The sequence below is a fragment of the Falco cherrug genome, chromosome 10 (assembly GCF_023634085.1).
Source record: "Falco cherrug isolate bFalChe1 chromosome 10, bFalChe1.pri, whole genome shotgun sequence".
Classification (NCBI taxonomy): domain Eukaryota; kingdom Metazoa; phylum Chordata; class Aves; order Falconiformes; family Falconidae; genus Falco; species Falco cherrug.
In genome coordinates, this window is record NC_073706.1 from 11,635,636 (window position 1) to 11,648,535 (window position 12,900).

At 37.6% G+C, this 12,900-nt stretch overlaps 1 protein-coding gene across 4 annotated transcripts in view; it reads left to right on the top strand.

Annotated features, from left to right (window-relative positions):
* The window catches only part of GNAS (GNAS complex locus), a 158,497-nt gene that overhangs the window by 112,324 nt on the left and 33,273 nt on the right, over positions 1-12,900 (top strand). For all 4 annotated transcript variants that reach the window (XM_055721949.1, XM_055721950.1, XM_055721952.1 and 1 more), the window contains exon 5: positions 5,468-5,565. In XM_055721949.1, coding sequence (XP_055577924.1) covers positions 5,468-5,565 — 98 coding nt within the window. The remainder of the gene's footprint in view (positions 1-5,467; positions 5,566-12,900) is intronic.

The window sequence follows — 12,900 nt, forward strand, 5'->3', positions numbered from 1 at the left end:
TCCTCCAAGATACTATTTTACAGTTAGAAGCTGGTTTGGTTTGACCTTCAATCATTAGCTTTGTAAGTTGATGACCTATTTAAAACTCTTATTATGAAATGTGCAGCTCTATGGGACAGTGAACTTTGCCCAGGAATTGAAACCCAGTTTTAACCACAACATTGTGTAATGGTTGTGCACATCTTTTAGTAGGTAAGGTTTGGTTTTTTTCAATGGCATTGACTTTTGCTGGAATTGGTAAATAAGCTGTTCTAATGACAGATCCACCCTATGTTATATTTTACAAAGAAAAGGTAATGTTGCATGTCCATGCTAAGATTCCTGTGGATGGGGTAACATAGTGGCAAGAACTGTGCCAGTATTTTTCCCTGCCAACATCCTAATGCCTATAAAACATTGCTTCACAAACATTTTTTTTAAAGTCTCTCGAGTATTTATATATCTGGAGGGAACGAAACCTTACAGACGTTATGTCCAGTTTTTCTCTTTGATTTTCTGCTAACATTTTATCCTTTTAGAATGCCTCTCAAAAGCTGATCTTGATTCCTTTATTTTTTTCCCAGGCCTAGAGTTTGTCTCTTGAGGGTTTGTTTGTTTTTTTTTTACAACCAAAACGCTCAACCTCAAAGTTCTTTAACACTTTGTCTGGTTTGACTTTTAATAAAAACCTGTTTACCTGTAGCCGTTTATTCAGTTTGCTGAAGTTTTCTAATACAAGTAGGTTTAAAACTTGATTAGACTCTGCATTGCCCCTTTTCTAATCCAGAATTGTGTCAATAAGATCTGTCTGGAACAAAGTACTGTTTTCCAAGCATCCCTTTTACATTATGATTTCCGCTGATGGGTTTTTTCTCTAGAGGTCTGCGTTGATTCCTGTAAGTGAATAGAAGCGATTTACTAATGTTGCCTATTGAATCATTCTATTGGAAAACTTTTAGCAGGTGGAGAAAGTGTCGTCTAATAAATAAAACATTAATACTGAAATACATTTCACATAAATATGACTTTTTCAGTATCACAGTGTTATGGTATGATGAGAAACGAGGCTTCCTTGCCATCAGCAAATCATGGTCCTTGGTACTTGAGTTATTTAAGTAAGACCACAGAACGTTTACTTAGAGAGTGGATTTTCTTTTTTATAGTTTCATAGAAGCATAGCCTGTTAGGGGTTGTGCCCAGAATTCAAACTGCACCCCTGCCCAGCCTGAAGCCCTGTTAGTTCAGTTCAGATTTGTGTCATGTTTTCCCTAAGCGTTCTACATAAGAATTTCTCCCTCTTCAGGGTTATGTTAGCTGCTTTGAAAAGTGTAAAGTCTGATCTGGTGGTAAATACATGCTACGATCTTCACATAATTCTTAGGAAGAATTAGCTTCTCACCTTCCTTGGTGATGCCGTGCTGTCATCACTTATGTTGACTTTTGTTGCTTTACACAGCTTCAGCTTTAAACAGGATCTTGGGTGTGTATTGGCTAACTGCAGCATTTTTTTTAAATGGAAAATGACATAACTTGAATCATTTTTTTCAGTTTTAAGTGTGTATAGGGCAGGAATGGATAATATGAGCATAGTTTGCAAATGCTATGGTTCATTTGGAACCTAACATTTAAATCCTGTTTATTGTGGAATGTCATCGCAAACCAAATTGTTATTTGGTATTATTTGTTTATTTTAGCTGCTTTGTTAGGAGTTCCATTTTGTCCTGTAAGAGAAACCTGTGTTGATGCTGCTGCAGAGTCTGTTATATTAGAATGTGCCAGCAAATGAATCAGTGTTATGGAAACAAGAGGCAGACATGTAAGGACTAGTTTTCTGGCTATTTCTTTTCAGGAAATTTGCCTGCTACTTTTGGTTAATTTATTTCTGAACTCATTATTTTTAGAGATCTCTTACAAGTTAGATTTCTTTAGCTGAAAAAAACCCCAACCCCGTTGCTAACTTCATTTTTCTAGTGGCTTCTGAAGCTCCTGTTTTACCTAAATACATAGCAAATCTTGTGGGTTTATTTGCCTTCCCTGAGAGTAGCCCCAGGTTACATTCCATGACTCAGTGGGATGCTGAGGATTTCTTGTGTTATTCTTTTTCTTAAATATTATTTCAGAATTGTGGTTAGTGTAGGTGTATTGGGGAGGAGGGAGAATCTGTTTTTTTGCAGCTAGCTACTGTCTTAATTCCAAAATCAATCACTAGTACAAGTAGGCTTCTAATAAAACAAGAATGGAACTCTGTAAGCCTGCTTCCAACTTCTCTTTGGTGGAAACCTTCCTAGTTCGCAGTTGTGTAAGCTGGGTCAGCATTAGTCCCAAAATGTGTGAAGACATAATTGATGTGGCCTAAAGACAAGAGGTTGTTTATTAATAAAAGGCTATCATATTTGGCTGTCATAAGTCATGTAGTTCAGTTTTAAAAGCAGAATGAAAAGAAAGGCAAAAACCCCACTATGTCTTAGTATAAAAACCTATTACTCATAACTTGTAGATCCTGATTTTGAAATGCCAGTAAAAATTTCAAAGAATGTGAACCTAAAAGTCTTTTTCCATTCCACATGGACAGTTACTAACCATATTGAAAAGATTGCACAACTATTGCTGGTTATAGTTCATATTAGCAGGGCAGGCATAAAGGCATTATTAAGTATTTTGTTGTTAATTTGGCCTAATGAGGCACAAATATTGATCATTATCCTGTTATTGTAATCCACGTATTTTCTTAGAAATTAAGAACTGCCCTTCAAACGCAGGGAGGACTCTTCTGAACAGTATGTAGCTGTTCTGTTAAACTAAATCCTGGGGGGTTTATTATGTGTTATGCTAGGGCCAGGAGCTGGATTTACTTTTCATCCCATTTTAAGAGTCTGATTGCAGAAGCCACTCCAAATGTTTCTGCACAAGGTATGATGGAGTTCATAAGCTGTTTGAAATAATTGCTTTCTATCAGTTCTCTACCAGAATGTCATAGCTGTAGTGAGGAAGGAATTTTGTGTCTCATTATTGTGGCAGAGTTTTACTGTGCTCGGAGTTTTTTTCATTAAGGCACTGCCTCTTTTCACTTTAAATGTACGTTTGTAGGGGATGAAGAATCTTTATGTTTTATTGCATTTTCTGTAAACTTATCTTTGCCTAGTTACTTACTGTAATGTGGGATTGAAGTGACTATTTTGGGGTATATTTAGAGATAATTGGCTTGGCAGATGCTGACCCCAGTTTGAAGTAGATGTCTATTTTAGAACTGTGTCTCTGCCAAATAGTTCAATTAACTGTCTGAAGTCTGGTGTAAGTTATCTTGATTAGATGGGAAATTTAAGTGATGTGTGTCCATTTGAATTGGCCTGCTGTTTCAGAAAAAAAATCTTGTACAATTGACAATTCAATTTTTCAATTTCCCAGCTTTGTAGTAATGTTGAGTGACTCATAAGATGTTCTGCATTAAAAGACTGTTACTTTTAAAAATAAATACATAAAGCCACCCCAAAATGGGTTTGGTTCAAATACAGTGAGACTCCAGATATTCTCGCTTTCTCCTTTACTCTCTCTTCCTACTTCTTTTTGCTTTGGAAAGATAGTTTTCTCACTATGCTGTGAACCAGTTGAAGATTGAAGGCAATTGACAGTCCCCCAACTGCCAAAAAATCGGAAACCTTCAAAATGAAAGCATCCAATGAACATAATTCCAGTAGTGGGAGAAGGAAAATTGAGGACAGGAATTCAGATTTTGATTCATCTTTTGCTTCCTTTAACAGCAAATGGTTGTACAATCTACAAATACTAACAATCAAGTAAAATCTTCTTATGTACTTACAAAAGAAATCTAGCTGCACTTTTTGTTCATGAACAGTTCATAAAAGCAGGGAACAAATTGGAAAGATATATAAGTTTTATATATAAACTTTATAATCTCTTTAAAAGAAATTAGAACAAAATTCTGCCACAAAGAGTTTTTTAGATGTGTGCTGTTTACTATCATTTATGTGTGTGTGCAGTTAATGGATATTCAATAGCAATAAAAGCAAGATCAAATATATATTTGATAGGTTGCTTCCATCATTGGTATTCACAACTGTGTGATCACATAATCACATATGCATCTTACACCTGCCAAAAAGAAGATGGTTTGAAGCTCTGCATCACTAAATTTACTTTCTTAAGATGCCACTTAAAGCATCTACTGTTCTGGTACAGTTCAGGTGTTAACATTCTGGTAGGAAAGTGAATTTTTCAAAAAGATATTTTCAAGTGAAGTCTTGGAATTCACATTTGGATGTGACCCCTTTCTTTGTGCTACATTGATAGTATAAGAATGCAAGAAACTCATAATCCCAAGTGAGGGAGAGATTCCAAAGCTGAGTTAATGAAGGAACCTTGAAGCAGTACAATGGCTATTTAAAATATATTCTTTAAAAAAAATAATATATTTCTACTGTAAAGAAAAGGGGTGGGCAGAGAGATAGAATATATACAACAACTATTTTAAAGGTCATGTGGTGTCCTGGATTCAATAAAGCTGATTTGGAATAAGTTACTAGAGTCACTTAAAATCAGAATAAAAATATTTAGTCCAAAACACTTTAAAAGGTCTGAGAGAGCGCCAAGAAAAGTCTGTGGTTGTTGATAAAAGTAATGCCCACAGTGGTGTGTGTATTTAAGTCACTCGGCCACTGCTGTTCTTTCTAAGTCTATTCAAAGTTCTTAGACTGATAGCCAGAAATACAGTTCGCCCTGCTGGAGCCAAAGTGCATCTTTTATATGCAAAAGGTAATGGGCTTCTGGTTGTGTTTTGTACTTTTGTTATAGTTTCAACAAAACTGAAGCATTGCATTTTTGGCTGGCTGCTTTCATATGTTGGCTTATAATTTTTAAGGTTGACAGAATCAAAACATGATCTAGCTTTGTATTACTGTATTTCTTCTGTAATTCAATATCTTTTTACACTGTAAAAGAATAAATTCTGGAAATACTTTGAGTTAAGTGATACAGAGTTAAGTAAGGTACAGATGTCTATATAGTCTTCAAAGATCCTCACTGACTTGGAAAGTAAAGTAAAACCTAATCAGCATTTGCTACCTTTATGTAAGAATTACTGAGAAGTAGTGTTTCACTAAAGAAAAAAAATAATCTTGACAGCCAGATAAATATAACGTGCAGTGGAATTGTGAGTTAAAGAACAAATGTTACCAAATAGTATTTGTTGTTAAAAATGCTAACAGAATTGTCTTTAATGATGAGTTAACCCTTCTTTCAGTATACAGTTGAACTCTATCAAAACGATTGAGAAGCAGTTCTTTATGTGTTAAAAAACATTAAAGTCAAAACAGCTAAGAAAGCCAACTGAACTGTAGTCAGGTTCTAAAAAATGTTTAAATTCTTTTGTTGAATATGCTACCATTTACTGTTCATTACAGTGGTAATGATGTGTTACTGTTTGATTCTCTTCACACACTCCATTTTGCTAATATCATTTTTACTCTTTCAGGAGTTTTATGAACATACAAAAACACTTTGGCAAGACGAAGGTGTGAAGGCCTGCTATGAGAGATCTAATGAATATCAGCTGATTGATTGTGCACAGTAGTAAGTATTGTTTCTATCCTGCTGTATATTGACTGCAATATACAGTTTCTTTAAATTGAATGTTAATGACAGTGATTTTGGGTGGTCCTGATTCCTACTTTTCCATGCCTTGGAAAAGGAGTGTATGCTTCATAGTGAATTATTGGTAATCAGCTATTCAGAGAGGCAGGAAAAACTGGTGTTCAGTTAGACAAGAAAATCTGTATTAAAACCTTGCAGATGCTTTCAAATGGTGGCTGACACCTTAATGCAGTGGACAATTGTATTTTCTCAAAGACCAAATTTTCTCCTTCTTCCACTTAGACCAGTTCCTTTCTAAATGACAGTTTCAGATACTGCAGCAAGTTTTAGTAAGGTGGAAAGTACATTTGTGTGAAACATGCCCATGTTTGTAGCTTTTGTTTTTAGTGCAGTTTGTTTATCTGAAAACAAAGAGATGGCAGCAACAGTCATGGGTAGCAGCCTATGATCAGTCACGAAGACTTTGCTTGTGTGCCTTCATGCACATATCTGAAAATGATTCATATGATTCATTCTCTTCTGCTATTTATACGACTGTGATAATTAGTATTGTCATGAGAAAGTGGTGCTTGTTTGCAGTTATCACATATAGCAATGCGGTACGGTTCATAATTTTTTTTATGATAAGATGTTTGTGATAATTTTACCATTCCTGGTATTTTTGTAGCGTATACTCAAGAATTGTAGGACTTAAATATGGAATATTAATGGTTAAAACTATTCTTTGTTAGTTTATACTCTCTGCTTCTTTTGGAGAAGCTGAAATAAGGTTTAGTGGTCAAGAAAATGTAGATTTCTCGTTTCACATGATGATGGACAGCTGTAGTTTGCCTACTACTGCATTTTTATAAAGAACACTTGATGAAATGGTATTTGTAAGGTTCTTTGTTTGTTTAGGTCGACTTAAAGGTAAATCAACAATTAGCTCTGTTTGAGAAGAGACCAGGGAGATAATTTTACTATGACTTGCACAGCTCCAGGTCTTTAGGAGCCTCTTTGAAGTTTTGCCATTGTTTCTAGCGTGAATTTGTTTGATCTGTAGCGATGTCTTTTGCATTAGGTGACTAATGTTTGATCACTTGGCATGGATCTCTTTGCAAGTTCCCTTGCTACAAAATAAGAAATCCTCCCAAGAGTTTCATTTTTTGTCAACTCTCCAGTAAATTTTGTCTTTCTAGTGTAAAGCTGATAGAAATGGGGGGAAAACTAATTTTGTTTCTGATAGTGATTATTTTTTTGTTTCTGGTTAGTGTTTGTCAATAGCCAGCTTCTATGATGAGAAGTAAATATTGTTAAGCAGTAAGGCCGTTTTCTGTTGCCCTTTTTTGGAAGAGGAACAAATTTTGTTCTGCCTTGAATGCACAAAAGAAAGCTAAAATTCTTACCGTCCCTGATTTGCTGGAGATCAAATTTTTTATAGATCTACAAAGAGGATGGCCTTTGTCATGGTTTTACTGTCCTGCTCCATCTAGTGGAACACTTAATTCTACATCATGGGTTGTTGAGCCGAAAAGAAACCTTGTATGTTGCTGACAAATTACAGATTATTTTTTCTAAGATACTATTGCTGTCTCCTAAAAATGTTTCGTAATTCTAATATTTATTCTATTTGATAGTAAAGTATATGACATTATTTCCTTGCAGAAGGAGCTTTATAATTGTTAGTTTTGGTAGTTCTTGTCTCTGTCATTTTCGATCATGCAGTGGCATTTTTAATTACAGAATATGTGAGGTAAGAGGGTTTTAATGGCAAAATGTTTGCTTGGATGTTAACGTCATTTTGAAATCCTGAATGTGTTTTTGTCATATTAAAGTTTCAAGGGACCTGATGAAAATGACTTCCTGTAAAATCTGACATGATTGATTGCCTTGAAATTAACCTGGTGAGCACACCCTAAAAAAAAATGTAACAAAGGCAAAATATAAAATGTTGCTGAGATTTATCAGGTGAAGACTATTTTAATTTGGATGTGCAAGCTACTGTCATTAGGGCTAATAGAAATTAAAAGAGAAAGTTGAGCAACTGTGTTGGTGCTATCAGCTCTTTCAGAGGAGAGTCTTGGGTTCTGAACTTTTCCCTTTTGAAGTCCCTGTTTAAAACAAGAAAGGCATACTTAAAATGGAAGGCGGAAAAGTGGCTTTTGTCTTTCAAGATCAATCCAGCTTCCAAAAATCCCTTTTTGTTCTTGAAAGTTGAATAAATTCTTAAATATTAATGGATTCTTTGTTTGGTGAGTTACTTCAAAATTTAAACAATGTTTCTTCTTCACAAAAATTAACTTTTTATAGTTGTTCTTAAAAATTCCATTTTTTTTTAAACTGTCATTTTTTGAAGTGTGACTTGCTTAGTGTAAAGTTTGTCTTGGTATGGGCTCATCTAACATTCTGCATTTTTTAAAAAGAAGGTTTTTTTCACTCTTGGAAGTGACACAGTTATACAGAGGGAGCTTTGCAAGGAGTTTCTGCCGAATGTTTAAAAATCAATTTTGTCTGTGTTTCAGCAGGGAACAGTGAGGCGCGTATCTCTTACAGGGCATTGTTTGGCTTTCAGAAATGTTAATATCAACATGAAATTCAGTTCTGTTTCTGCCAAACCTGCATGTAGTGTATGCAGTGCTTCTTGTGAGGGGTCCTGAAGAGTTCAGGGCTGGTCCGTATTGCCTGCCCTCGGGGAAGCAGGCACATTGCAGGGCTTGTGGTCTGCTTGGGTGGCAGCTGTTCCAGGCAGCGGACCGCGGCAGCACCCCGCATCCTGCCTGATGCCTTCTGGGAACTGGCACAAGCCTTTTCCCTCCTCTTATTTCCATCTCTTGTTAATGGTGTGATGGTGGCAGCGAGGTACTGGGAAGTTCATGAGGAATTACCTAGTTCCCTTCTGTTCGAAATTCTGCTTTTCAGGGTTAAAAACTGGTTCTCTGTGTAGGCAGCTTAGCCTACAAAAGGTCCAACGGAAAGGCTTCTTAGAGTTAAGGACTGTATGGCATAGCTGCAGGATGCTGGAGCATCTTGAAAAGAAAGATGTTGGGGGATGGGGGCTTAAGCTCTTGTGCTAAGGAAAGGGAACTGTCTGATGAGTTAGGAACTCTCCTCAATGAACAAAGGGTGAGGGGGAAGCCACTTTTTGATGCTTGTCCTTTTCCAGAAAAGTGGGAATGAGTATAATTTTCAGCCTAATGTATCTACCTAACGTGAACTTAGGTGTTTGGAGTCTGGGAATGGTATTTTTCTCCTGCTCCTGAGCAGCAACTTTAAGTACTACAATACTGCTGGCTCACTAGAATTTCTCAGTGTCTCCCTGTAAGAAGTCAGTGTTAATATGCACTGTTATCATTGCTCCACCAAGTTCCTGGTTGCATTGGCTCAGAAAAGACAAATTTATCAAAAGCGCCAGGTACCGTCCTGGCTTTCCATTTAAGTGCACTTTGTGATCTTTGGAGGTGTGAAGCCGGGAGGCCTGGCTGGTAACCTCATCCGCTGGAGAGCCCTTCTGGTATCCTGCCCTTTATCCTCAGGCTCACTGGCTAAATGAAAATGTCACTTTGGAGGAACCTTGTTCATTTTGAAAGAGTAGCTGCCTCTGCTCATCGTGAGCTTTGCTGTACTTCCTGCCTAAGCATATTTTACAGGGTTGAGAAGCAGAGAAAGGAAAGGAGGCTGTTTCCCTTTTCTTGTCTGGTCTTACTAAGTAATTAGTTTCAATTCTGCTTTTAGAGGTAGTGTGCTTCTGTGAGGTTGTCACCAGTTTCTCTGCGAGGAATGTACTTCAGCTGCGAGGAGGGAGCATTATCTATGAGGAGACCGAATTTCATTGCTCCTGCATCTTGTGGGGATGTATATAGAAGAGAACAAATGTTTGTACTGAAGCTGCCATGTGATACTGCTCCTGGCTAATAATAAACAGAAGAACACAGAAGCACCTAGAATATACAAACCCCTAAACGGTGATAAATAAATTACTTACCGTCCTTCATATTTCTTCCCTGAAGGCACAGGATTGCATTTCATTTAGAATATATTACCTTGAATATTAAGAATATAGGAGCTATTTCCACTGTAATGTGCCGAGACCTGTTTGTCAAATATATGCCTTCTGTCAAATGTAAACAAACACGATTTCTTTGAAGTGCTCTTGTTGCGAATACTTCTACCTTGGTTTTCATTTGAGGAACTCTTTTCTGAAAGCCTCAGGAATACACAGCAGAACAGTCAGAGTAAGTAGGATACTCCCCTACGAATGTGCTGGTTGTGGCACAAGGGCGTGAAGGATGCTAGCAGTGTCCTGTAAGATCTGACCCGAAGCCTGTGGATGTCCTGAAGAAAATGGCTTTGATGTCAGTAGCCTTTGAATTAGCTATGTAGCAAATCAAAAGCAAAGCCTGGGTAGATGAGCCTCCTGGTGCTTTTTCTGGACTTGCTAATATTAGCCTGTGCCCACAGATCCTTGAATTTTTGCTTTAGTTAGCTTTGGCCACCAATTTGATTTTATGCTTTGTTTTACGCTGTGCTGTCTCTGTGTATCTCCTAGCTGGCGCTTCCTGGTTTTGGCTGGGGTGGAAAAGGAAATAATGTGAGAGACAGTCTTTGCAGCCCATTTCACACCCTCCGATATCAGGAAGGGCTGGAAGCAGCATGCGGGAGCCCATTCTCATGCTATTTCCTGCCGCCGGCCGCGCCGGCTTTTCTCCTGCCGCCTGCCATTTCGGGGAAGCAGAAAGCACGGCGAGGTGACTGGTCGTGGTGCAGAGTCGTGTTTCTCGAACTTCAGCACCAGCAGAGCCACTCTGATAGCTTGGAACTGTGCCAAGCTGCTCCAGAAGAATTTTATGAGAAGTATTTTTTAAGATGTTTGTTTTAAAATACTTATCAAAGAAAGGGGGGGAGCGCAGCTATTAGCCAACTGCTGTGCAGGGCTGCTGAAGGATCAGCCGATGTGGACGTGCTGGGTTTTTTAATTTCTAATTTGTTATGGGTTGTAAATTCTTTATGTTTTTTATGAAGATTTATGGTGTGTTTTATTTCTGGATTTGCTGACTTGTAGAGACCAATTAAGAGCCCCGATCTGAGGGCTTAATTATTTTCTTCCATGTTGATTTCACTTCATGACAAAGTTCCCTTCATGGAACATGTAGTAAAGTGTGTTTGCTGAGCGTCTCACCTTTTTAAATAGTGGCTGATTTATCAGTGGTACTACTGTTAGTCTGGTTTCTTGTTTGTATTATTCATAACTTCTTTTTTTTTCTTCTTCTTACTTTCTTTCCACTTGATGTGATTTTGGCAGAGTAGTTGCTCTTGTCTCCTCCAGTTCTGCAAGCTATGTCTGCGTACTCACATTCAACAGGACAGGAATTTCCCTGGCCTTTATTCCTGGCATACATGAGCTTCTTACGGACATTAACAATTATATTGTTAAACATTCCCGTGAGGAAGAATAATAGTCATGTCCCCTTTCACTGATCTAAAACTAATGAGCTTGCCTACTGCTCTGTAAATTCTTTGGCAAGCCAAGGAATAGACCCAGATAATCTTAACTTCTAATCCTTAGTTTTGACTATAAACCCCACCTTTATTCCAGAGCACTTAGAGATAACTGAATTAGGGTCTTATCCCAACTCTTCTTCAGCCTGAGGGAACAGAGGATCACATTTTTTAAAAAAAGGTTAAATTTTAATTAAAAAAAAATTAAAAATACAGCCCAGGTTATATTTTCTCTGCAATCCAGTGGGGTATTATGTTCAGAAATGGGTTGCTCTGGATGGTGGGAAGCACAGTAACTCCTGTCTTCGCATGACTTCAGTGAAGTCACTACCAGCAAAATGAGTCCAAATATAAAAGTAGTTGAATTACACCTAACTACTCCGTGTCTCTGCCCTTTCTTGCTGATTGTCAGTAGCAGGGATGTGCCTGCTGGCAAGTGCTGTGAAAATGAGATAACCTAAACTTAGCCAATAAATGGATTATGAATCCAACACGTGTCCCCACTGTTGTCACAGCTAATCATAAATTCATAATTTCAAGCTACGCTCAAACTCAGATAAACTTCTCTGTCTTCAAAATAAATTACATCCCGGTATGAAGAAAAACAAAAGGTGTCCTGGAATAGCTTCCTTGAGTGTTACGGATTAGGAGCACAGATGAGCGAAAATATTAAAGGTGATGGGTCACAATGGCAGAAGGACCTTTACAAGTCCGAAATGTGAATAACTGAAGAAGTCGTACTGCAGGCTTTTGAGGTCTGTGCAGTGCCCACCACATCCCTCTGAATTATCGTGAAAGGGTGTAACTGTTTGCTTCAGGAATCCGATTTCTGCCTCCACTTTCACTCACTCTGCCACTTGTAACACCCCCCACACCCCCATTGCCTTCATTCTTTTGCTGTTTTTATTTATTCTTTGTTCCACACATCTGTTAATGTGTAAATTCCTTTCTGGCCTTTGGCTGCAGATGCAACTTCCTTTCCCTGTCTAGTTGTAAATGTGAGGGATTTATCTTCAGCTGGAGGCAGGGCTGACCTGATCTGAAGAGCATGAAAAAGCTGGGTTGGAGCTTTCTCCTGATTTCTTGACCCACTTTGCCTTTTAGTTTAAGTGTATTACTTACATTAGTCTGCAAGAGTTAGGGGTAAACCCTAGTGCAAGTGTTCATGGACACCTGATTTAGTGGAAATGGACGTTCCTTTCTCAGTGTGTTACCTTTGCTTTCACATGCAAATGGCGCGTTTCCTCATATAACAGCTATTTCTTTGTTTCAGTAACAAGTTCACAGCACAAAACTTCCTCAGGTTAGGCACATGCTTGCTCAAGAGTATTTTTGAAACTTTGGCATGAATATTAACATTTTATTTAAATAAAATTTGTCCATAAAATAGTAAGTTTCCTCTGTGATCATAAGTAGACATCCACGTGATTTGTTCAGTGGATAGCTTTTTCCTCTGACAAGTAAGTTTCATTTTGAATGGCAAAAGCACATCAAGACAGTGTCATGAAGGCAGGACTAAATAACAAGCATATTGGCATTTTAGTTAGCTGTGAAGAATGATGTGTTGAGTCCAGTTGGTAGTTTGCTCAGGATGTATCTCTTAGCTAATATTTTACTTTAGTAGTCTGTTTTAAAACCAAAGCCAGTGTTATCAAAGAATGTGAATGTATGAGTAACTACTACTGTATAAACCTAAGAGTGATGCAGCTTCATAAGGTAATTCTGTACTAAAAGTATTTGGCTACAGTTCAGAATTCTGCAAAGTTGTTCTGTAGTCCGGTTTCGTGATGGTTTGCCTATACCCATAGAGTTAACTAACACAGAGTTAAAAATAATTCA